The 25,896-nt window shown below is 37.5% G+C and overlaps 1 protein-coding gene across 9 annotated transcripts in view; it reads right to left on the bottom strand.

Moving 5' to 3' along the window:
* The window catches only part of LOC140573855 (natural killer cell receptor 2B4-like), a 42,813-nt gene continuing 16,917 nt past the window's right edge, over positions 1–25,896 (bottom strand). Inside the window, exons 1-7 of one of the 9 annotated variants that reach the window (XM_072693446.1) lie at positions 22,315–22,459; positions 15,957–16,286; positions 13,503–13,748; positions 10,255–10,401; positions 9,820–9,921; positions 8,661–8,747; positions 1–7,076 (exon numbers count right to left, since the gene is read on the bottom strand). In XM_072693446.1, coding sequence (XP_072549547.1) covers positions 6,892–7,076; positions 8,661–8,747; positions 9,820–9,921; positions 10,255–10,401; positions 13,503–13,748; positions 15,957–16,286; positions 22,315–22,375 — 1,158 coding nt within the window. In that variant the 5' untranslated portion in view covers positions 22,376–22,459 and the 3' untranslated portion in view covers positions 1–6,891. Of the gene's footprint in view, positions 7,077–8,660; positions 8,748–9,819; positions 9,922–10,254; positions 10,402–13,502; positions 13,749–15,956; positions 16,287–22,314; positions 22,460–25,896 lie in introns of those variants that run through there. The other 8 variants (XM_072693448.1, XM_072693449.1, XM_072693451.1 and 5 more) reach the window with 8 other exon arrangements.

Below are 25,896 nucleotides of genomic sequence, written 5' to 3'. Positions count from 1 at the left end.
TTTATATACAAACACACTTTATTCAGCACAGCTTACAAAGTACAACAAGTACAACCAGGTGTAACCAAGGCGACGCAGTATAATCAAGACTACAACAAGGCTAATATTTACAGAAAGTCTATTAATAAAGACAGGATTAGTAGCAAAGGCGTATTTTCCGGTATGTTGAAATAGCGTGACCTTTGCAGCATTTAGCATCCAGAGCCCAGCTGATACATCAGTTAGTCTCTATATTACACCAATAATTAACAACTAAGCTTTCAGAAAAAATAGATATGTTCATAAAATACCACAAACATGAATGTTTTCTCACTCTAAAGGCACTACTATCCATCCACCTCACCAAAGCCCCCCAGCAATACCACCATGGCCTACAGGATGAAGGTGCAGTGGTTTAAATCCCCTCACATTCAGTATTTTATTCCCTGCGGTTAGCTGACTGAAGAGGTTGGCTAGGTTAATCTAGCACCCACCTAGCACCCACCTAGAACCCACTTAGCACCCACTTAGCACCCGCTCGCTTCATTGGGTTTGGCTTTTTAGTGCACCAGGGCACTTTCCCTTCAGTGGGGTTAGCTCTAGCCTGAGGTAGTCCAGTTTATCTTTAAGGGAGCAGCCGGTGGAGAGAAAAGCATAGCATTAGCTTTTAGCCTAGTTGCAACTCGTATTCCCATAACTAGCAAAATCTGGAGGTGATGAGCCTGATCTAATATCATCACCATATTCTCTGGGAAACTGCTTCCCCAGCTTTCACTAGGGTTTTCACTAGTGGCCTGGGTCAATGTAAATTTTGGGGGTGAAGCCATCACGCTTAAGCTCACAGATGCCCTGACCGCAGCGGATGACACTAGCATTTTCTTTTGCTGCTAATTTCACACAGCTGAATTTACATGGTTCACATGCTACAAAGTGTGATCGCAGCCAGCATGGGTTTAAGCTCACCACTCACCAATGCTAATGACCAATATAGCCCCTCAGACCATGCTAATATTCAGTGTTAATTAGTTATGGAAATGCACGCTAAGCAAAAGAGCCACTAGCGGCTAAGCGGCCTGCAAGGTCATGTGATTTCTCCAGAAGGGTTCACTACGTTAGTATAGGGGCAGTATGCAGCGTGTCAATATGCTCATCAGCACCAATTTGGGTAGATTTGTGAGTTAATGTTCGAATGTAGAGACCCACATTTCAGAGCTTGCTTAAAGATCAACCCCAGAAGCTAAATCTAGCGCAAAAGGTGTCTGAAACCCAGTAAACATTTAAACCACCACCAAAATAGCTCTGACCCGTTAAGGCATGGACTCCACAAGGGCCTCTGAAGGTGCCCAGATACCAAAGGACATCTTTACAGGCCTTGGGGAGTTTATACTTCAAAGGGTCAGAGCTGTTTTGACACTGGCAGCAGGTCCTTCAAGTCCCGTAAGCTGTGTGTTGGGACCTCCATGAGCTTCATTGAGAGCCTTGGGCACCTGGTTGACCTTGTTTCATTCCTAATAATCAAAGGGTTCTTTAAAGTTCACCATCGAAGAACCATTTTCGGTTCCAAAAAGAAGCATTTTTATAAGAGATATGTGGGGAAGAAGTTGATGTACAGGCTCCTACACACTCTTTCACATTTCTGTGGAGCACTTTTAGTAGGTACAGACCACCGTATTCCATAATAACCCTACGAGACCTGCCAGGCTGATGTTTTGGAGATGTCGAAGTGTATCAGATTCTTACGCTTGTCCATTTTTCCTGCATCAGCACCTTCATCACCTTCAATAACTGACCGCTCTTTACTCGCTGCCTAATATGTAGATCCACCCCTCGACAGACAGGAGCCACTGGACCCAGATCATCAGTGCTCTTCACTTCATCTGACAGTGGTTTTAATGTTATGGCTCATATTATGTGTAACTATAATATTTGCAGTGTGAACTGACAGAGATCTTTTGTTTGTAATAATACAAGGACCCCATCACAGAATGGTCAGGATGTGGCTTTCAATTGTGGCTTACAACAAGCCATCAAATGCCCCTTGTCTGTATTTCTGTATTTAGGTTTTCAGCAGCCCACAACTACGGCAATTCCCAGCCATGGTGCTTTTAGGAATCGTCCAACGATAAACCCCAACCTGCCACTTCAGACTTTCCACCTGTGGCTGTGAAGTTTGTCAGAAAGAGAATCAGACAATTCATGCTTTTTTCTCACTATCTTAAGTTTTTTTCTCATTATCACAACATAATTTACACTGTTTTTCTGAGATAACTAAAAATAAAAAGTCTTTTATGAAGATATTCAAAAGATCGTTATTGCAGGAAACCAGGCTTGTTAAGTGATATTGACAGGAGCAACCCCATGGGGGAATTGCCCTCATATTTGTATATATATATATACATGACTCTGAGCCCCCCTGTAGTTGGCGCCTATGGACCAGGGGTGTTTGGCATGAAATCGGACATTGACTTTACAGTTTTCAGACTGTTCTAACAGTTTCACTCCCAAGACTGCAGGGGAATTGATAATTGCGATTTTTTTGTAAAGTCTTGAAATGATTATTCTGGTATCACAGGACAAAAGTACGCCATTATAAGTGGTCTGACATTGCCCCCCAGTTTTGGTGTGCTGAACGACCCAATACCCCCTGTAGTTGGCGCTTATGAACATAAAGGGGTGTTTGGCTTTAAAATGGACATTGACTTTATATTTTAACCATGCTATCAGCATATGATAATATAGGAGGAGTCTGTAAGAAGGGGGGGCTTTAGAACTTTAGGCTAACGGCCCTCTAATAAGTGAAGCTTGGACTGAGAGCATGAGAGCATGTTCTTCAATCCAAAATCTGGAGAAAACTACACCTTTCGTAGGGAGACTAGTTTAACACCACGCCACTGATCTCGAGATCTCAAGAAAACACTACGAGATCTCAAGAAAATGCAATGCAGCCGTTCTATTACAGGGAAACTGAGTAAATATGCAAATACGTGACTTAATGGTCCCTTAGGGTTTCTGTCATTTGGAGATAGAGGGCTGGGGGTGGTAGTGGTAATGATGGTAGTGGTGGCATGAGGCTATTTTAAAAGTCTACTCAGGAAGTTGTAGACGAGAGAAGGAAGCCAAACATGAGTTACAGCCTTCAAAATAATTCCTCCACACTGATAAAGATCTGAGTTGTTAAGAGATAAGAGTGCAGCAAGGCTGAAAACATTAAGTATATCGTCCACATTACAGCGAGCGCATTAGCTGCCGCAACGTCTGAGAAAAAAAAGTGAAGGTTACATTCGTTCATAAAGCTCAGGACAAGAGCAAATACACAAAAGAATAAATTAATTCATGTTGGGTTTATGTACAAAGCCATGAAGCACAATTACTCAGAATTCCATTTCTAGGTGAGCTGAGGTTACAAAGTGAGATAAACCATAAAAAATAGCACACAGTATGTGAAATATCACTCTGTCACTTCTAGAACTTGAGAGTTGAAGAGTAGAAACCTTCACACCAAACCTCTAAATGATGTTTATCTCATTTCAGATGATATAAATAATAAAAAAAATACTTTCTGACTAAACAAACCCTGAGCCAGACATTTCACCAAATGTCCAACACAGATTTTACAGCCCCATCACTCTCTAAATGGCAGTTTAGCTGAACTTTCTAGAAGAACACTCAGAATCCACAGCCTTACCCAGAGAAGTCACGAAAGAAAATGTACATTAGACCTTGGAGATCTGTCTATTGTCAATTAGACCTTGGAGACCTTGCTTCATTTTGAAGGTATTTTTTAATGTACACTAGACCTTTAAGACATTTCTAATGCACTATAGACATTAAAGAATTGGCTTCATTTGATGTATATTTAGTCTTGAAGACGCTGCTTATGTAAATTAGACCTTGCAGAAGCACATGTTCTCAGGACCAGTCGCAGTGGTGACAGTTTTAACCAAGAAACAGAACCGTGATGGAAAGCAGAAGTGTTTACTGGAAAAATGAAGCACATTCTTCTTCCGCCTTTTTTTTTTTTTTTTGCTGAGGCCAGACAACACAGAGGCACGCATGACACCCCGGGATGGTAGACAGTGTATGACTGGCCTGGCTTTCATATTTTCACAAATTCAGCATCTTCACTGGTAGCATGTCTGGTACGACTGGTGTGAATTCTGAGCAGCCTTCTCTAAAGTTCTTCTAAACGTTTTCACAAATCAAATCTCATCAAACAAAATCGTAAAATATATTTTAAAGGCAAAAATAGTAATAATGTATTTTTACAACCAGCGTTTTTACAAAGCAACTACACAGGAATCAGTAAACTTTCACACTGAACTGCCATTGGGTAACACGGCACACTGCCTTCGTTTAGTGCTGTAAATTCTGCTCGCGCCTAGTTTATGTTACGTTTACGACTTTATTTGGCTCGCTTAACCAGAGAGACACGTGTAGAGTCTCGCCCAAAGACTGTTAAAAATAAAGGTGCTTCAAAGGATTCTTTGAACAGTGCCATGGAAGAACCACTTTTGGTTCCACACAGAACCCGAGGCCGGATTCACATAAGTATCATAAGACAGTTGTGCTTCTTAGAAGTGATTTTTTTATTTGATAAATTCCTACTTAAGGAAAAAGTTACAATAATTTGTAATTTGTTTTTCTGAGGAAGTTCTGAGGAAATTTCAAGAACAATGGTTGTTATTCACCAACTATCCTTAAGAAGATCCTTTTTCTTACAACCAACTTTCTTACAACAGTTTTTACAAAGATTCTGACCTTCACCCGTGTTTTCTCATGTGGGATTTGTTCAGTTGAGAAGGACAGTGGGATCCATCACTCCATCACATCACTAATCTGACCTAGACTTTCTGTTAGGACTTTTCTCAACAGCTAATTTACATTTACATTTACATTTACATTTACATTTACATTTATGGTATTTAGCAGACGCCCTTATCCAGAGCGACTTACAGATGTGGGACAGTGTAGTGTTAGGAGTCTTGCCCAAGGACTCTTATTGGTGTAGCGCAGCACAGTCACCCAGACTGGGACTCGAACCCCAGTCTCCCACATGGTGTTTTAGCTCAGTGGTGTTATCTGTTGCGCCACACCAACCAATTTATATTAGTTAATTGATGAATGAGGCCCAATCAGAATCTACAGCATTGCTCAAAGCACCATTGAAAGCGCCTGTATTTTGAGACCGAATGACTCTTATTGGTGTCGGGTGTTGATCAGAACCTGCAAACCTACAAAGCCATGCTTTTAGCCACTGCGCTACACCACTGTGGCCTTCAACTGCATGAACAGCCAGTCTGGTTTACAATTAGAAGTCACAGTTGCACCAAAAGCATGGCGCTATTTAACGTAAAGCATTTCTCAGTATATCTCAAGCTGTAAAAGGACTTGGTAAGTATTAGCAAGCAATCGAACTAAAGTTCATTCTCAGATACTCAGATACATTCACTCAGATCCCCAGTGTCATACCCTGTTATTATTGATCATCAGCATAGCTCACAAACAAGCCAATGGACTCTTCTGATACCCACATTTGGGTTCATCTCATGATATTTCATTAATATATTTTTTTTACATTTTAAGTTAAAAGCTACTTTGGTTTATGTGTCATTAATAACTGTGTTATTACACATTAACAATACGATACCTGAGCTGAATGCCTTGTTACTGATGTATTGCAGTGCTACAGCTTCAATTTTGACATGTGTTATTACACATTCCTACCTCACTAGCAGCATATTTACATGTAATTAGTATACTTTACTTTATTACACATGAATAACCACACAAGAGTGGCTGTGCTGATACAACTATTGAGATCCATTTCTGTAATTTTGTCAAAACTGAGGTTGATACACATGAATTTAAATGAGCTGAACCGCTGTAATACACCTGAAACAGTGAGAACACGTGTCATTACATTGTTATTACATGTATTGTTAATGTGTCACTACATATTTATTAGCGATACTTACTATAAAGTGGACCAGAATTAATTCTTCAGGGCTCAAAGGCAGGATTACAGTAACTTACAGTAACATTCAAAAGGTTGGATCCACTTTATATTTTGAAGAGTGTTGCTCAATGATGGATTATACAGTTTAGAAGCTACATTTCGAAATATAAACTATTTTATATTGGAATTTAAGGTATTTCTACAGGGAAAATTGTAGATATATACAACAGTACACATCTTCATAGTTGCAAAATGACTGTAAATAGCTAATGGATATGAATTATTAACTGGTTATTGAGTTTTATAGAGCTTTTTTTGATTCCAGTTTAATGTTACATAGTTATATGTCTGGCTGCTCACTATACTGTTTTCCTGCTGCACTAGACTTTTGCACTTTTTTTGCATCTCTGCAGCTTTTACCCAACATCTTACCACATCCTCATTCTGCTAGCACTGAATATTAAAGTGCACATTAAAACTGTACACTTTTTTATTGCTACTTCTGTATTTCTGTATAAATTTTGATTTCTGTACGTACTTTCTATTCATATGTATTTATATATAATTTGTTATGTGTACATATTTCTGTTTTTCAATATGATTAAATGTGATTGACAGTTCGCAAAGCATTTCACTGCTAGATGTACTCTGTATGGGGCCAATAAACTTGGGTTTGATTAGATTTTATCGGATTATTTGACACCTACAGTCACCATGTTTATGTTGTGTAACCGTTTGAATGGTTGCATGAATCAAATGTAGATGTAAATGTAAATTCCTTATGTAAATATGTAATAAGTTATATACAAATAACACAGCAAACCTTCTCAAAGACTTCAAATGGTTGTATTAGAAACACCCCTGGACTTTAAGCACTACTTTAGTAGCTACAGTTTTGAGTTTTCCCAGACTGTGAAACACTGCTTTACTTGACAATACACACTGACGCCTCGTCCTCACCGCTTGTGTTGAACTTGCGAGTACACACACTCCTCCTGCCCCTCAGCCTGCTCTCTCTGCTGTTTGGCAGGAGTTTTGAAGACCACCTCACCGTACTGAACTTCATCCTCCTGCTTTTTCTTCTTCTTTTTGGGCTGTGTGACGACCGAGGCGTACTCCACGCTCTCCTCCTGAGCTTGAGCTGGAGGGGCAAACGAGAAAACATGGACCTCACTCTCCATTGCCTTTCTGTTTTATCTCCAAGTTGATCTCCAGGGTCAGTCAGGGTCATTAACCTGAAGACCTCAAATCAACAGAATCATCAGGATCGATTAATCGCTTAGAACAAAACTCAGCAAAGGAGCCGTTCAGTCTAAACCTCAGTCTAAACCTCAGTTCATGATGAATGCACCAATTGCAATGCTCCAAAATGAAGCTGCCATTTTGGAGATACAAGTTTTTGTGTAAGAGCAACTAATCTTCTCTGAAATGGCTCTTATTAATATTCTGCGCATTTTTTCTGGGGACTATTTCATACAGCTTCAGTTCACAGGCTGAAGTCTGTGGTTTCACTTCAGTTTTCTTCTGTAATCCGATCTCTAAACGGCCTGTTTATTAAAATTCATCTATAATAATCTATAACCATTATATAAATTATATATCTATAAACTACCTGTTTCTCACTTCTATGAGGAACAACCACATAATACTGTTCCATAGTGAGAAGAGGAGAAGGTGGCCAGACTTCTTAAAGTGTTTATCAACTGAAAAGAAGACCCAGCAATGGCGAGACATCATAGATTTTTGGAGGTTGGAATTTGGAGATCAGTAGTTAGATTCAAAGAGTTAGATCAATGATACAGTATTAATGAAAGTCGCTGGTTGGTAATGTTGGCAGCGCTGACACTGAATATACACTGAATTATAGCTGAGCAACAACAACAGACCCAAACAGACGTTACAGCTATAGCTAACTGTTGCCTCTGAGGTAAGAAAACATTTTGTAACGTTAAAATGGTCAAATTCTGAGATTTTATTAATAATACATATCGGTTCTGATTACAGATTCTGAGTAGAGAAGGAAGCTCAAAGCTTTGTTAAAATTAATTTTGGGGGGAAACGTTTGTGTGCATTAATGTCTTTTTTATACCTAACCTTAACTTAAGTCTTAATTCTCAACAGTGATATTATACAGTGATTTTATATAGTGGGATTTTACAATGGAATTATTCTGTGGTATTATACAGTGGGATTAAATATTGATATTATACAGGGGGATTATACAGTGCTATTATACAGTGGGATTATATATTGATATTATACAGTGGGATTTTACAGTGGAATTATACAGTGATATTATACAGTGGGGTTATATATTGATATTATACAGGGGGATTATACAGGGGGATAATACAGTGATATTATACAGTGGGATTATATATTGATATTATACAGGGGGATAATACAGTGATATTATACAGTGGGATTATATATTGATATTATACAGTGGGATTTTACAGTGGAATTATACAGTGATATTATACAGTGGGATTATATATTGATATTATACAGTGGGATTATATATTGATATTATACAGGGGGATAATACAGTGATATTATACAGTGGGATTATATATTGATATTATACAGGGGGATAATACAGTGATATTATACAGTGGGATTATAAATTGATATTATACAGGGGGATAATACAGTTAGATTATACACTGGGATTATATAGTGGGATTATACAGTGGGGTTGTGTGGTTGAATCTTCCCTCCTTACCTGTCATGCCTGTACTCTCCACCCCACTTTTTGGCTTATGGTTGACTTGAACATACAATAGTTCCCCACCATCCTGAGGTGAACCTACTGAGAAATAACACACATGTACTCAAGGTCTGCAAGTGCTGAATGCTGTCATTTCCATTAGCAGTGTTTGTTTATAACAGCGAAAAAACATTGAATATGAAAACCATGCACTTTAAATTTCTCAATGATGTCAAGATTCAGTGAGTCAGGAACTCTCAGAACTTTTCAGGCCTTTAGAAAAAAACCTAAAGATATCTGATCATTAGAAACTGTGGATATCTGTGATTTGAGATCATCAGATCATTAGCCTTAAATGTAAAATTGTGGGTTTAATACTTATATCTGCTAATATGCCAGTGTTGTTATCTTCAGCCCTTAATCTTCTCTGCTCATAGCATGACTCACCCTGCATTCTGACGCCAACCTTTCAAGAGGATGTGGCTCAGTGCTAGGATATCCCCCATAGGGTTGTGGGTTTGATACCCAGCTTCACTAAGCTGCCACTCTTGCCCTTAAGCAAGGTCCTTAATAGGCCTTTCTGCTCATAGCATGGCTGACCCTGCACTCTGAACCCAGCTTTTCAAACCAAAGGTGGTTTAGTGCTGGATTATTGACCAAGGGGTTGTGGGTTCCATACCCAAGTTCACTAAGACAGTGTTGGGCCTTTAACCTTCTCTGTTCCAAAGGTGATGTAGCATGACTGACCCTGCACTCTGATCCTGAGCTTTCCAATAGGACTGGGTTATGACCTATAGGGGGCTGGGTTTGATGTATAGGTTTGATAAGCTGACTCTGTTGGTCCCTTAAGCAAAGCACATAGCATGGAATGCATAGTTGACCCAGCCTTTGTGGTTGGGTTGTTGAGCACAGGGTTGTGGGTTCAAAACCTGAGCTCACTAAGGCCTTAAGGAAGGCTCTTTACCCCCTCTGCTCTAGGGGTGGTGTCGCATGGCTGACTTTGGGCTCTGACCCCAGAAGGAAGAAGAATTGTGATGTTATGCACAAGTTTATAATGATTGTATAATGAGAAGAAGACTTACAGCAATATTTCCTCATTTTTATCTGTAAGTGGAAATTAACTCAATGGTGGAAATGTGATTAATTATTGAATTATTATTAAACAACAGCTGACCTGTGTTCTTCTGAGCTTGTTTCTTCCTGTAGATATAGCACGCTATGATGGAAATCACGATGAGGAAGACAGTTAACGAGCCCAGCAGGATCAGAACGGTGTCTACAGAAAGAGGAAATGCCTCTGTTCAGTTAGTATAGACAGCACTGCAGGTATAAAGGCAATACTGAAAAAGAAATTACATCCAGTAACAACAACAACAACAACAATGATAACAATAACAATGAAGTTAATATGATTTGAGTTGTAAAGACAATACAATACAGACTAAAGTAATGATGGAACATTTTTTTCTAACCTGCTTTGGGTGGAAACCTAATAAGTGTAAGGAAACCACAGAAGCAGTAGCTGGATGAAATCAGGAGGGCAAATCATACCTTGAGTATTGGGAATGATTGTAAGGTCATCTATATCTTTATAGAGCTATTCACTTACTCAGCATATTAAATTGCATTCTGCCTGTTGTGGTATTTTGACTGCGGGTCTGGTTCGCTGAAGTGGATACTGTGGGACTCGTACCATTGTCTGATTTTGATGACTGGGTGGGCTTCTGACTTGTAGGAGTGGTCACAGTTGTAGAGTCTGCAATTACACATCAATGCAACATCACTAGGATTCAGTTTGAGATTGTATGCCTTCGCTTTCCCAACTAGCTTATGACTAACTGATCTGCATAAACCCATAAACCCTAAAGCTGTGTTTATATTATAGTGGTAGATGGGTGGCGTAAACTGGTCGGTCCATGCTGCCATGCTTTCTGTGATTTCTTTCAGAAACTCAGGCAGTGATAACTCGCCATCCACACTCAGGTGTACAGCAAAACCCTTTTTTTATCAAATAATAGATCTATGCTGCATGTAAAGAATGTAAAAACAGCATAATGGTTCATGTATGGCCTGTATATCAACCCCCTGACTCCTGTAATTACATAGTCTGCAGATTTCATACTAATTTCTACACAATAACTCTGATAGTACTATTCAGATATAGCTTAAAGCAGCATTTTGGTACCACTCCAAAAAGGCTACCTTTATAAATAGTGTATTACTAGTTTATTAACGTGAGTATTCAGGTAGTAAACATTTTCCAACAAACCATAAACAAGTAGTTGTAATATGAACTAGGCAAAAAGGCCAGCAGTGACCTGTTTCTTTGCCAAGCAGTGACCCTGCATTCTCCACCACTGTAGAAGCTCCGGTGTTTCCACTTTGTCTTCTTTATCAGTCAGTGTTAAACTTCTCAGCTTCAGCTTATCTGTCTGAGTAGGTTTCCACTATTGATCCCCAATCAGAATCAGCCTCATCGTTTAGTCCTGATTAGTCTGATCTCAGATGATCTATCTCTATTAATGAATGCTTAATCAATACTTCTGAACAGCAGAAAGGATCATCAGCATTAATAATGAGCTCCAAACATGAAGATCATCACTGCTGAAAACGTGAAGCTCAGCAACATCGATCAGAACTCTTCATATGTTAATGAAGCTGATCAGATGATCATTAGTAGGTAATTAAAGCTCCTATTGGGGTTCAGCTGTAGTGATGGAGAACCCACAGTAAGATCAGGAACCAGCAACACCTGAACTGTACAGTATGAAGGAATGTGGCTCACTGTGTGGAGAGAGACAGGTCACTGTAGCCTTTTCATTTATCTGTCAGAAATGGTTACTACTGATTTTTAAAGTGGACCTAATTAACCCTCTGGAGTCTATGACATGAAATGTGATATCCCTGATGTTTCTGATGATACAGCAGAGAAATATGGTTCCAACACTTCCTGAATCCATAGACCCCGCCCTTTCAATTGCATCTATTACAATTGCCAGATTGTACCTGTCTCAGATCCGGAGTTACGAGGCTGTGAAGATATAATGAGATACTTGTCTCTGTGGATCTGTGAATCCGTCATCTACCTCTCATATATAACTGATGGATCGATGGACTCTCAGAAACCTGTCCTCTGCCTCTTGCCATTTATATACCCTCAGGAGTCTATGAAGAGTGGTCTCCTTACTGACTTGTGTTTAGTAGAGTCTAAACTTAGAGGTATCCTTGAAGTTTTAGTCTATTCAAACTAGCTGAGGTTTTTATTGGGTAAATAGCAAAGCACTTTTGTAAGTTGCTCTGGATAAGAGCGTCTGCCTTAAATGTAAAATGTAAATGTAAATATACTACTTAATTCATACACTCCACCGCTTTGGTGAAGTAAAGACTCTGGTAAACCCGTTTCCAGCACTAAGACAGTTTGTCCACATGAGTTAAGGGATGTTTTTACAGGAAATATGAAGAATTCCTAAATTCAGACTTCAGTTTTTCAGGTTTAGGGTCTGAGTATCTCATCACTCAGTGCTTTAGGTTACATGGATTCATTATAAAGAGAGCTGAGATTGTTCAGAACTGTGGGTATGGTCTTACATGCAAGTGCCTTGATATGCATAATCGAGAAAATTGCCATTAGACTTCAGAGGGTTAATATCCATAGGCAAACACATTAGTTAATATTATACAGGGATAATGTTGGTTAGTGTGATAATGTGGTTTTGACTATTACTACTATTACAGACAAAACACTGCACTTGAAACCAACACAACAAGCAAACAGACACATGTAGTAATAATAGCAGATCATAAATTATAGATGAAAAACATAGAACAGCAGTCAATACAGTTATTGGTCATATGAATGATTATTAGTCATATTAATGATAATGTCATAATAACACTCAGAAAAGCCTGGAGGTTTGAAGAGAAGGAATCAGTCAATGAAAAGTAATGGAGGACAAAAGATATGAAATACACCCAGTATGAAGATCAAACCAAAATCTTAGATCTCTATTTTCTCTCTCTCTCTCTCTCTCTCTCTCTCTCTCTCTCTATATATATATATATATATATATATATATATATATATAATTAAGACAAACTCAAAATAATAAAATTTAACAAATTGAATGGACAAATTAAAATGTTTTTTTAAGATGTATTTTTTTCATATGTCAGCAATGACATATATTAGCAAAAATATTAAACAAATATCTAAACTCTGCAGACATTCCAGGCTTGTAGACCTAAAATTTAAAATCTGTGTTATAGATGTTTACATTAAAGAAGAAGAGTCTGTTATTAACATGTTATGTTAATTAAATTTAACTAATCATTTTTGGACTAAATTTGGACTAATCATTTTTGTTGACACCTCCATGTATAAAGTGCTAGCTAAAATGGTTTGATCTTATACATTAACAACTTCTGTGCAAATGACCACAACTACTATCTTTAGCTATGTGGAAACATTTTCTATTGGATTTATTTTTAAAAATGTACTATTTTTTATAATACTAACAAAAATCATACCATGACACGTGGAACAAAGTGTTTAAATGAGTTAATAATGAAACCATCTTGTTGCAGAGACATATTTACAAATAATTCTAATAACTGAGGAAGCTCTAAAATATTGGTTAGTAATGTTATTAGTATTAATAAAAATATTAAGAAGGTGGATATCCAGGATTGTTGTGTAAATATGTTATTATAAAAGATGGATCATTTCATTTCAGAGCTGATTCTGGGTTCCCTTCAACCTTTAGACTAGAAAGACATCTTTACATCTCTACTGCATCACTGTTGTTGTTGTTGTTGTTGTTGTTTTTCTTTACAAAATTATAAAAAGGCAAAGCTCACCAGGACACTCCTGCAGATCAATAGTTTGGCTTCCACGGCTAACATGGTTCTTTACAGAGCAGCTGATTGTTCCAGTACTGCCTTTATCCAGCAGGAGAGTCCGGTTCCCATCAGTCAGTTGGTGTTCATGTGGGCTTACATTGAGAGTCCAGCTGAAGCTGAGCTGATCTCCATTAGAGGAACAGGACACTCTCCTGTTCACACTGGACCAGCAGCTGTATGTGATCTTTACTGAGGACACCTCCGCTGCAGATTATAGATCAACAGCTCAGATTAGACTACAGCTCAGATTAGATTACATCTCAGATTAGATTACATCTCAGATTAGATTACAGTTTAGATTAGATTACAGTTTAGATTAGATTACAGTTTAGATTAGATTACAGTTCAGATTAGATTACAACTCAGATTAGATTACAGTTCAGATTAGATTACAGCTCAGATTAGATTATAGTTCAGATTATATTACAGTTCAGATTAGATTACAGCTCAGATTAGATTACAGCTCAGATTAGACTACAACTCAGATTAGATTACAGCTCAGATTAGATTACAGTTCAGATTAGATTACAGCTCAGATTAGATTACAACTCAGATTAGATTAAAGCTCAGATTAGATTATAGTTCAGATTAGATTATAGTTCAGATTAGATTACAGCTCAGTCTGGATTACAGTTCAGATTAGATTACAGTTCAGATTAGATTACAGCTCAGATTAGATTACAGCTCAGATTAGATTACAGTTCAGATTAGACTACAGTTTAGATTAGATTACAGCTCAGATTAGATTACAACTCAGATTAGATTACAGTTCAGATTAGATTACAGCTCAGATTAGATTATAGTTCAGATTAGATTACAGCTCAGTCTGGATTACAGTTCAGATTAGATTACAGCTCATATTAGATTATAGTTCAGATTAGATTACAGTTCAGATTAGATTATAGTTCAGATTAGATTACAGCTCAGTCTGGATTACAGTTCAGATTAGATTACAGTTCAGATTAGACTACAGCTCAGATTAGATTACAGTTCAGATTAGATTATAGCTCAGATTAGATTACAGTTCAGATTAGATTATATTTCAATCTGGGTTACAGCAAGTCAAAGCTATAAATAGGGCATTAGCTCAGAAATACCAATTTATGATACTCTTTACCTCCCTGAATTTACCCAGTACTAAAAATAAACTGCATAGACAAAAGTAATGGGACACCTGCTCATGAGGTCACAGAGAGGTCAGAATGTTGGATGATCACCAACCCTCCTCATCCCCAACTCCCCAACTCATCCCAAAAGTACTGGATGGAGCTCCACCACCATCATTTCAGAGAACACAGTTCTCCACAGCTCAATGCTGGGGGGCTTTTTACCCCTCTACTAGTCCAAGCCTGGCATTATTAGGCAGCATGGAGCCGATAGGGTCATGATGTTGATCTGCTCCAGAGGGTCCTATTCTATTGGCAGTACTTCTTCTCTACAGGGACTAGACAAGCTGTGTATGCATTAGTACACTTGTGTCAGCAATGGGTACAACTGAAAGTGGCCAAAGGGGTGTCTACAAACTTTTGGACATGTAGTATAGATTCTATAATTGTTGTAATTGTAAAGCTCTTTATTGTTGTTCCTCAAAGCGGCGACTTATTCTTCTCCAGTTTTCTGTGAATTAATGCAGCATAAACCTCCTAACTGCCACACTCGTTCAAAGTGTGTGTCCAAGGTCTTGGGTGTGAGGGGTCTGTGAGATATTCTAGGAGTCGAACACACACACAAAAACGCACACACACACACACACTCGTACTCTTCTCTCAGTCCTCACTAACTCACTCAACTACCATACACACACACACACACACACTCCTCTTCACTCTTTCACTTACTCTCAAATGTTTTTGGAAATCTTCCATACACACACACACACAGATGGCCATGCACATACACACACCTCACTCTACACACACACACATACATTTGTACACACACACACACACACGCACACACACATTTCTCTCTCAAACTCACTCCCAAAGGTTTTTGGACATGTGTGTCATACATACATACATGCAAACGAGCATACGGTCTCACACACACACACACACACACACACACACACACACACACACACACACACACATACACACACACACATACGTTCAGCTCTTGTCCTTTCCCAGGTTAATGTAGTGAGTTAGGTTAGAGCCGACAGGCTGAGCTTTAAAGACTGAACTGCATAAATTAAAGGAGACGTTACTGTAAACTTTACTGACTTTACTGTAAACTTTACGGACTGTTCAACTGCTCACTGTTCTTCTGCCCATTTCAGCTCCTGCAGTAAATGAGCTTCACTGAACATCTGATACAGACCCCAGTCAGGTTCAGTCTGGAGATGTGTGTGTTAATCAGTGTGTTGTGTGGTTCTGCAGTGTGATGTGATTGGAGGTTGTGTAGACCTACCTTCAATAATCAGCTGGAACTGATATTTGCCTCTGTATGTCCCTCCTGAATCAAAGGTGTCTAAACTGTAGTTTCCTGAGTGGTTCTTCTCTGCTCTGCTGATGATCATGGTTCTGTTCTCAGTAACAAACTGCCATCTTGGATCTGGAGGGTTTTGTCTGATTGTTTGGTTTTTAAATGTGAGAATAGGATCAGAAGTATTTCCACTGCTGTTCTTCTTTAATGTTAATTGAGACTCAGAGGGCAGCTGCAGGTACAGTGGACGTCCCAGAGCTCCATAAAACAGACAAGGCTGATTAGATATGCAGTCAGAACCTACTGCAATCAGACCTGCAGAGGAAGAGCATCAGGAACATCATCAGTAAAAAACCGCCATCAAAACACTCACAGATAAAACAGGTGTTTATTTCAGGAATACAAGGTGCTTGAAAAGAGCTGAAAGTGTGTGTGTGTGTGTGTGTGTGTGTGTGTAGCAGATGTGTTAAAAAACCTTTAGAGGTAAGTCAGAGAGATAAGAGTATGTGTGTGAATGTGTGTGTGTGTGTGTGTGTGTGTGTGTTTGTGTGTGTGTGTGTGTGTGTGTTTGTGTGTGTGTGTGTGTGTTTGTGTGTGTGTGTGTGTGTGTAGCAGATGTGTTCAAAAACCTTTAGAGGTAAGTCAGAGAGATAAGAGTATGTGTGTGAATGTGTGTGTGTGTGTGTGTTTGTGTGTGTGTGTGTGTGTGTGTGTGTGTGTGTGTTTGTGTGTGTGTGTGTGTGTGTGTAGCAGATGTGTTAAAAAACCTTTAGAGGTAAGTCAGAGAGATAAGAGTATGTGTGTGAATGTGTGTGTGTGTGTGTGTGTGTGTGTGTGTTTGTGTGTGTGTGTGTGTGTTTGTGTGTGTGTGTGTGTGTGTAGCAGATGTGTTCAAAAACCTTTAGAGGTAAGTCAGAGAGATAAGAGTATGTGTGTGAATGTGTGTGTGTGTGTGTTTGTGTGTGTGTTTGTGTGTGTGTGTGTGTGTGTGTGTAGCAGATGTGTTAAAAAACCTTTAGAGGTAAGTCAGAGAGATAAGAGTATGTGTGTGAATGTGTGTGTGTGTGTGTGTGTGTGTGTGTGTATGAATGTGTAAATGTGTGTGTGTAAGAGAGAGAGAAAGTGTAAATGTGTGTGTGTGTGTGTGTGTGTGTGTGTGTGTGTGTGTGCACAAATCTGTCCTCTATACTGTATCAGAATTTTATGATGAATGGACCAATAGAAATGCTCCAAAATGACTCTGATATTTTATTGAAAGTTCAGATTTTTTCCTCCTGAAAAGCTGCAGTTTCGGAGATACAAGGTTTTGCGTGAGAGCAACAATAAGCGTGTTTGTTGTTTGATGAGCAATAATGTAATATTAGATTCCCTTACTTTTATGTGTTTTTCTATCTTTGTGTTTTGTGTGATATAGAATTCACTCTATTGAGTTTTAGTTGTGTTATCTGGTAGCAGTGGTACTGTATATGTAACATCAAAGGCAGTGCAATATCTAAAAGTATTTAAAAGGCTTTTAACTGAGTTGACGGATGTGTGTTATAACACTGCTATGAAGCTTCATTCTCCAGTAATGGAACTTGGTAGCATCTTTTTTGAAGACTGGCTACTTAGAGATGCCATAATACACATAACCACTGAACAACACAGCCTGTTAGTGTAATTATTCATCATATTTGTATTTATCTACTAGAATTTGTATATATTTGACTTTATTGCTTCTTTTTGGTGTCGTGAGTCTTATTTTAGTATAGATTTGTGAAATGTGTAAAGTTTAATAATTATTGATTTGTGTCTTTTGAAAAATATCTTAATCAGCCTGGATGCCGTACAAGCTAGAACCACCACTATTCGACACAGCAGTAAATGTACCTTGTGACATTTCTTATAATAACCTGAGAAATACTGTTTGTTATTTTTTCTAATATAAATATAATTAATGAGCTTTTTGACATTAAAATGTCAAAATGACCATCATGGCTGTTGTAGTAGTGATAACATCTCATGTTACTGTGTTAACAGTGTGGTCCATTAACTTTTAGAGGGGCAGTTGCCCAGACCAATCACATGTGCACCCCCAGCTACATTATGTTGCTCCTTTATACCGTATTTAAAATTGATTGATTCATAGACAGTGTATTTTAGTTTTAGAAAATAAATAAAATTTTATTGACATAAACTAATCTGTCAGTCATTGATTCTATTAATAACACTGCTATAAAGCTTCGTTCTCAAGAATGACACTTATGATTAAACTTCATCTGAAAGCTATCTACATAGAGACTTCATAACACATGCATAAGCATTGAATAGCATATTTATTAAGCTGTAATTACATTTTAATAAGGAGCATGTGCCAGTTCATAGGTAATAAATTAAGGTGACGGATGTTTGTTCCACTTATAACCCTGCTATGAAGCCTCATTCCCAAGTAATGGAACTTATGGTTATACTTTATTTAAGGCTATTGTAAACATACTGTAATATGTTTATTATGTTATAAAACAACTACTTTTAATGTAATGAAGCTTCGTTCTCCAGTAATGGAATTTAACTGAATGGAATTTTATCTTTTTGTGAAGACCTTCGTTTTTGATATATAAACAGTGTATTTTAGCGACTATAAGATGACATATGATATTTTACAAAATAAATGAAATTGTACTGACTAAACAGAACCTGGCAATTATCAGTTCTATTTATAACACTGCTATGACGCTTCGTTCTCAAGAGTGGAACTTATGGATTCATCTGAAAGCTAGCTACATATAGACTTTATAACACATGCATAAGCATTTAATTGCATTTTTATACAACAGTCATTGAATTTTAATATGTTACGATGCTTCATTCTCTTTTTTAAGACCTTTTTAAGGACATCATAATACATACATAAACACTGAATAACACAATACCTGATTAAAAACCGTGTATTTCTGTGATTCTAAGAAAAAAAGATAATTATATAATTCTAATTATAAGGTAAATAAAATTGCATTGACTTAAACTAACCTGTCAATCATCTGTGCCATTTGTAACACTGCCATAAAGCTTCATTCCCAAGTAATGTAACTAATGGTAACACTTTTTTATATATATATTTCTATTATTTATATGGTGTATATATTGGCCATTTATCTACATTTTGCATCTGAATGTCTTGCTCTCCCTTTGCTGCTGTGACAATGAGAATTTCCTCACTTTGGGACTAAAAAGGATTATCTTATCTTATAAGTAAGTAAGTTTATTAAAGGTTTATTAGGTTTAACCTTTATTAAAGGTTATATTTACAGCACTTGCTACGAAGCTTCATTCTCAAGTCATGGAAAAATATAGTAACACCTATTTAAAGACTACCTACTTACAGACTTCATAATACATATATAAACACTGGACACAGCTTGTGCATGTATAAACAGCATATTACAGTGCCTTTAGGAAGATAACCTCTCAAACATCTGCTCCATTACAACTCTGTTTAGAGTCTGGAGCTTTATATACATTATGGTAGCATATTTTTGTTGGACTTCATAACAAATGCATAAGCATGGAATATCATATTTATAAAGCAGTAGTTGAATTTTAATGAGCAGTATATGTTAGTATTTAAAACTTAAACTTATGAATTTTGAAATGCTTATGAATGCATTATGAAGTCTCTATGTAGTTGCCTTCCAAACATAAAGGGGTTACCAATCAGATTGTAGGTTGTAACCTTGCTTATGAAGCAAGTATTGTCGTATAAGAGGTGTTAAAAATTACACATGAGTTTTCACAGAAACGTTTGCCTTATGTAGACGTAAGACTTTTTTAACATAAAAAAATAAACAGAATAAATTATAATATAATAAATGTGCCAGAAATGTCAAAAAGTGAAAAATCTGTTGTAACAAAATATTAAATATATGTTTTTAATGCATGTATGTGATGTTGAAGCTTGTGTTTAAGATCTGTGCTGATTGGTTACTGAACGTTTTGCAGCTGGTGATGTAAAATGGGAAATATAATTAGCTCATGTTTTCCAGCGAAAGCTGCAGAGAGTCGGGGAGTCGGGCTCTGGCCTCATAAACGACTCTTACGACATGACGGACCAAAAGTAACCGTGTTTATATGACTGATAATAGAAGTCTGACGCATTTCAAAACATGAAGTCATTATGAACAGCGTACTTTAGCTTCTGCCACAGTCTGTAGTACACACTTCACACACACACACACACACACACACACACACACACACACACATCTACTGCATTATTAACTGCAGTTTAAAATCAAATTCCTTATAATATATATTTATTTTTCATATTTTGCTGTTTTTCACTTTTCTCCATAATGTGAATCTGGCAGTTGGTCTTTATACTGTATCTCATGATGAATGGACCAGTGGACCTCCATTGTTAAGAAGTAAGGAAGGTTTTTTCATTCCTGTGTAAAGCTGCTTTATTGGAGATACGAGGTTACAGAAATTTCTCAACACTTTTATTGCAGCTTGTAAACGTCTACTGTGCTCAGTCAGCTCATTAGTAATTAATGGGTTTAACCCCTTAATGCAGAAAGGCTTATATCACACTAAGGGCTTCTGTAGTAACTGGTGGAGCTACTCTCTGGTTATAGAAGTCTGCAGTGACACTTTCAGCCCACCCACAGGACATACGTGTTTTAAGAGGGTTAATGGGTTTAAAGGGTGGGATGTAAATGGACTTGAACATCAGGTGTAGAACTAAAACTTTCCTCCTCCAACCTTATGGCTTTGATAATGGAGCAATTTCTAGATTTGCATCTCAACTCTAGAACTTTCCAGAACCCTCTATTGGTTTAACGGTCTAATTCTCACTATCCGTATTCAAATCCAACCTTAAACCATCTCTTAAATCATCAGATTAAATTACATCCCCATTAAAATTCTGGCCCATATCTAGAACTGTCCAACAATATGTCTGTAATACTGTGATTCCTTGACTATAATAATAATAATAATAATAATAATAATAATAATAATATATTAGTATTATCATTATTGTTAAACAAACAGTGATTTAGAAATGTCTATACACTTACAATGTCTTTCATAACTAATGAACTAACATTAATGATATATTAATAAATGTTATAAAAAATTGTTAACACATACACTCTTAAAATTAAGGTTCTTGATTTGTGTTAAACCTGGATGCCATACAAGCTAGTGTATAAGTGTATGTGCCTTGTGGCATTTCTTATAATAACCTGAGAAATGCTGTGTTTGTTTTTTTTCTGATATAAATATAATAAATAAGCATTTATCATACTTTCAAAGGTCAAAATGACCATTTCTGCAGTTCTAGTAGTGATAAATTCTCATGTTACTGTGTTCTTTTAAGGTTCTTGGAACAATGTCATAGAAGAGCAACTTCAGATTTCTAAAGATCATGTTTGTAGCAATTTATGATTGTGAGGAACCTATTAAAGTTATTTTTGATTGATGTAAATGTAAATGTCCTTTACACTCACAAATCTTTCACAAAATTGGCTCCTCAAGGAACCAAACATGGTTCTTCTATGCGAATGCTGGGATTGCTCAAAGAACCTTTTGTAGCACTTTTATTTTGCAAAGATCTGAGCATGAAGAACCTTTTAAAGGCTTAAAGAACTGTTGCTTGTTGTAAAGGTTCTTCACACTCATGCAAAGTTTACAAAAATGGTGCATAAGGGAACCAAATGTAGTTCTTCTATGGAAGCTCTCAAAAACATTTTATAAGATCTTTCTTTCTTAGTTAGTTAATTAATTTAAGTTCTAACGATGTTTTAATGAATGTTACCATGAATCATTTTCTTGAGTAAAGACCTTTTAAATGAAGTAAAACTTCTTCACACTTTTGCATCTTTTACAAAGTTTAGTTTTAAGGAACCAAAAGTGGTTCTTCTATGGGATTGCGCAAAGAACCTTTCGTAGAAATTTTATTTTGTAAAAAGTTTTGAGTGTGAAAAACCTTTTAAAAGCATAAAGAAATTTTGCTAGTTGTAAAGGTTCTTCATACTCAAAATTTTACAAAAATGGTTCAGAAAGGAACCAAATGTGGTTCTTCTATGGAAGCTCTTAAAGAACATTTTTGTAGGATCTTTCTTCTTTAATTAGTTGAACGAATGAATTTAGGTTCTAACAATGTTTTAATGAATGTTACCATGAGTCATTTGAGGAGATCTGTGAGTGTGAAGAACCTTTTAAAGGCTGAATAAAACTTCTCCAGCTGTTCCAGTTCTTCACACTCCCTCTTTTACAGAAATGGCTAGGAGAAGCTCCTGTAGCTCTAGAGTAACATCTAACCAGAAGCTTCTTCCACACTCAGAAACTGAAAGAAACTCACCAGAAACCAGAGCAGGTCCTGTAAACATCAGCAGGACTCCACAGATGATCAGCGTTTTCATTTTGCCCTGGGAGCTGAAGCCAAAACCATCAGAACATCTGATGAACACCAGTTAACTCTCGGAAACTCAGCAGGTCTTTTACAGTCAGAGGCTGCGGGGTGAGAGTGAGGCAGCGGCTACAGTTGCCTAATATTTGACGTGACTGAAGAGGCTGTTGCAAGAAAAAGGGAAGTGCTTTTTTTACCATTACTTTGTGTAAGAGCTCGCTTCCTGTTTTCTGCCAAAATTAAATGGACAGAATGCCACAATGAACAGAGAAATAGAAAAAAGGTTAGTTTCACTGCTTTAGCGAGTCTGTGAAAAAACAAGCTTTCAGGCCGACCTGCCTTTAACCTCTGACCTTTCCATGAATTCTTTAAGTGCCTGAAATATAATAATAATATAATATTATAATATAATATAATATAATAAAAATAATGAAAAATGATAATAAAAGAACTGTATAATCAACCGTTCCTTAAGATCTCAAAAAAAGCTGACTGACACATAATATTTCTTTCATATTTTAATGTCTGTTACTGTAAAAAGTTCAGTGAGTGACAGATAAGACAATCCTATGATAATATAATCCTTTATTAGTCCCACACTTGGGAAATTCTCAAAAGATGAGCCAACATCATACCAAAAGTTAAAGAAGAAATGTTTCCTTAATTGTTAAGGAAAGATGACTTTTTTATTTTGAACTTTTCCAGATTCAGAGCAGCAGAAAAAGGAGAAGTTTGGTCTGCATGCTCAGCACGACACCCCACATATTTTATTGTAACTATTACAGCCTGTAAACACTTTTTTTTTTTTGTAGAAGCCGAAAGTCTTCCTCCTGCAGAAGTCTTCCAGTTCTGGGAGGTTCTTGGGTCGTTTTGCTGCTCTGCTCTGTTAAGATCTACCACAGATAGATGTATGATGATGTTTAAGTTGGGGGACTGTGAGGACCGCATTGATTCAAATTTCAGAACTTTATAAAAACCCAGACTCCTCAATCTTCTCCCAACAATCAGCAGCCCTGGGCTCCTCTAAGCAGCTGATGTTTACTCTGAACATTAACATAACTGATGCCCACAAAGCAGGAGCAAGACTTTAAGCCATTAACAAAAATGCTGGAGATCAAGTGGAGGTCTGGAAGACCAAGAAACCTGTCTGAGAGATGATACCTGTTTGACTGTAAAAGACCTTCGGGAAGATTTAGCACTATTGGTGGTGGAGCACTATTCTACTATTCTACTCTTCAGCTTGCTTCTCTTTAGGTAGTCCAATGTGGATGTTGTTAGGAGGTGTGGTTAGGATCATTATTCTGCTGTTTTATCACTTTCATCTTCAGGTTTTTGAGATGTTTGATGTTTGCTTCCAGAATTTCCAGGCTGTCGTTAAACTAAATTCGTCCCTCCATTCTCTCCCAATGAAATGTTCCCCATGCCACCGGCTGCAGCACAACCTCTGTGCTTAACAGTTGGAAAGGTGTTAGTTTTCGTGAAATTCTGCGCCCATTTTCTTTATTATGGCCTTATCTTTACCATTGGCCTTATTATGGCCAAAAAGTTCCACTGTAACTTTATCAGTCTACAGATCCTATTTCCAAAAGCCCTCAGGCTTGTTCCTTCTGGTGCTATTTTTTTTTTGTTGTTGTTGGATGCAAAAAAGTCTGGTGACTCTTCAATGAAGGTATATTAGTGCAGGAGTAGCTGCACAGTAGAATAGTGCCCCACCACCAATAGTGCAAAATTTTCCTGAAGGTCTTTTAGAGTCAAACAGGTATCAGCTCTCAGACAGGTTTCTTGGTCTTCCAGACCTCCACTTGATCTCCAGCATTTTTGTTAATGGCTTAAAGTCTTGCTCCTGCTTTGTGGGCATCAGTTCTGAAATTTGAATCAATTGGACTTTTCCTGAAGGTGACTGTGAATGATCCATGAGGTGTCCAAACCTTCACTCTAAGATGGTTCAAAATCATAATCTAATAATAAACTACAAACCTGTTAGATCAGACTGCCTGATGTAATGACTGGAGAGAGTGGGGGAAAGGCTAAATGTGCAGACTGACTTTATTAAGGCATGCAGGGATCAGCTCTTACAGCCAGGTCAATTCTCACAACAGACATTCCTCAGAAACTGGTAACCCAAAGTAATACCTGGGGCTGATAGACCTACAAACACAGGTCATGTAAGCGCAGAGCTTAGAAGTGCTTGGCAATGAGAACATACACTATTTGGACAAAAGTATTGGGACACCTGTTCATTCATTGTTTTTATGAAATTAATGGTATTAAAAAGAGTTGATGTCTCTACTGTCCAGGGAGGAAGGCTTTCTACTACATTCTGGAGCAGCATCACTGCTGAGGATTTGATTGGATTCAGAGACAAAAGTGAGGTAACATTAGTGAGGTCAGGATGTTGGATGATTGATCACCACCCCAACTCATCCCAGAAGTACTGGATGGAACTCCTCCACCATCATTCCAGAGAACACAGTTCTTCCACTGCTCCACAGCTCCTCAATGCTGGGGGGCTTTATACCCCTCTAGCCCACGCCTGGCATTATTAGGCAGCATGGAGCCAATAGGGTCATGATGTTGATCTGCTCCAGAGAGTCCTATTCTATTGGCAGTACTTCTTCTCTACAGGGACCAGACAAGCTGTGTGTGTCAGCAGTGGGTGCATTCTAAACTAGCTGCATTCATTAGAAGAGGTGTCCACTAATATGTGGACATATAGTGCACATACATAATGATATCCTGATGCTGGTCTGAGATGATCTTTATGTGGAACGATCATTAGCAGTATGGTGGTGCAGCGAGAGATCAGGAGATAAGTGCTTTACATGCTTTAAGCTGCCTTATAGAAAGCAGATGTGTAAACACATGGTAAACTTCTCTAATTTTACCCCAACATAACGTGTGAGCATCCTTTTATCAGAGATCTTTCATCAAACACATCACCCACAGCATACCTACCATATGAGTAATGAGTATGTGGCTGTTTGCCACATTCAGATATCAGCATGTATTTTTATAGCTTATATATTCTAATATCTGAATGTGTCAAACAGCCTGAAGTCACATATTGCTCTGCAGACCAGCTTAGGCCAAATTTACAAGACAAGCCAGGCTCAGATGGGGATAATACAGCTTAAATCATTCATTTATTCAACCTTATTTGGTACCAGCCTAGGCTTATTTTTAAGATTTCCCTTTTAGTCTTAATTTCTGAAAAGCTAATTTAAATATACAGACAAGAAAAACTGAGGGATAGACTCTAATATAGGCCTTTCAGGTTCTAAAGGGTTAAATTATTAAAGCTTATTAATAAAAAAAAACTTTAAACATTCCCTAATCAAATCTAAATTATCTGAATAAACTGAACCAGCACTCTTTTTTTTTTTTTTTTTAAGAGCTACAAAAGGGTCTTTGGGCAATGCCATAGAAGAACCTTATTTGGGTCCATAAAGGACCATTAATAGGTTCTTCACACATACATCACTTTTGCACCTTTCTTTAATGGAACCAAAAATGGATCTTCTTTGGCATCAAGAA

This window comes from Salminus brasiliensis, chromosome 12 (genome assembly GCF_030463535.1).
Source record: "Salminus brasiliensis chromosome 12, fSalBra1.hap2, whole genome shotgun sequence".
In the NCBI taxonomy this organism is placed as follows: domain Eukaryota; kingdom Metazoa; phylum Chordata; class Actinopteri; order Characiformes; family Bryconidae; genus Salminus; species Salminus brasiliensis.
Note: the sequence above shows the minus strand (reverse complement) of the source record. Positions and strands in the feature narration are given on the sequence as shown.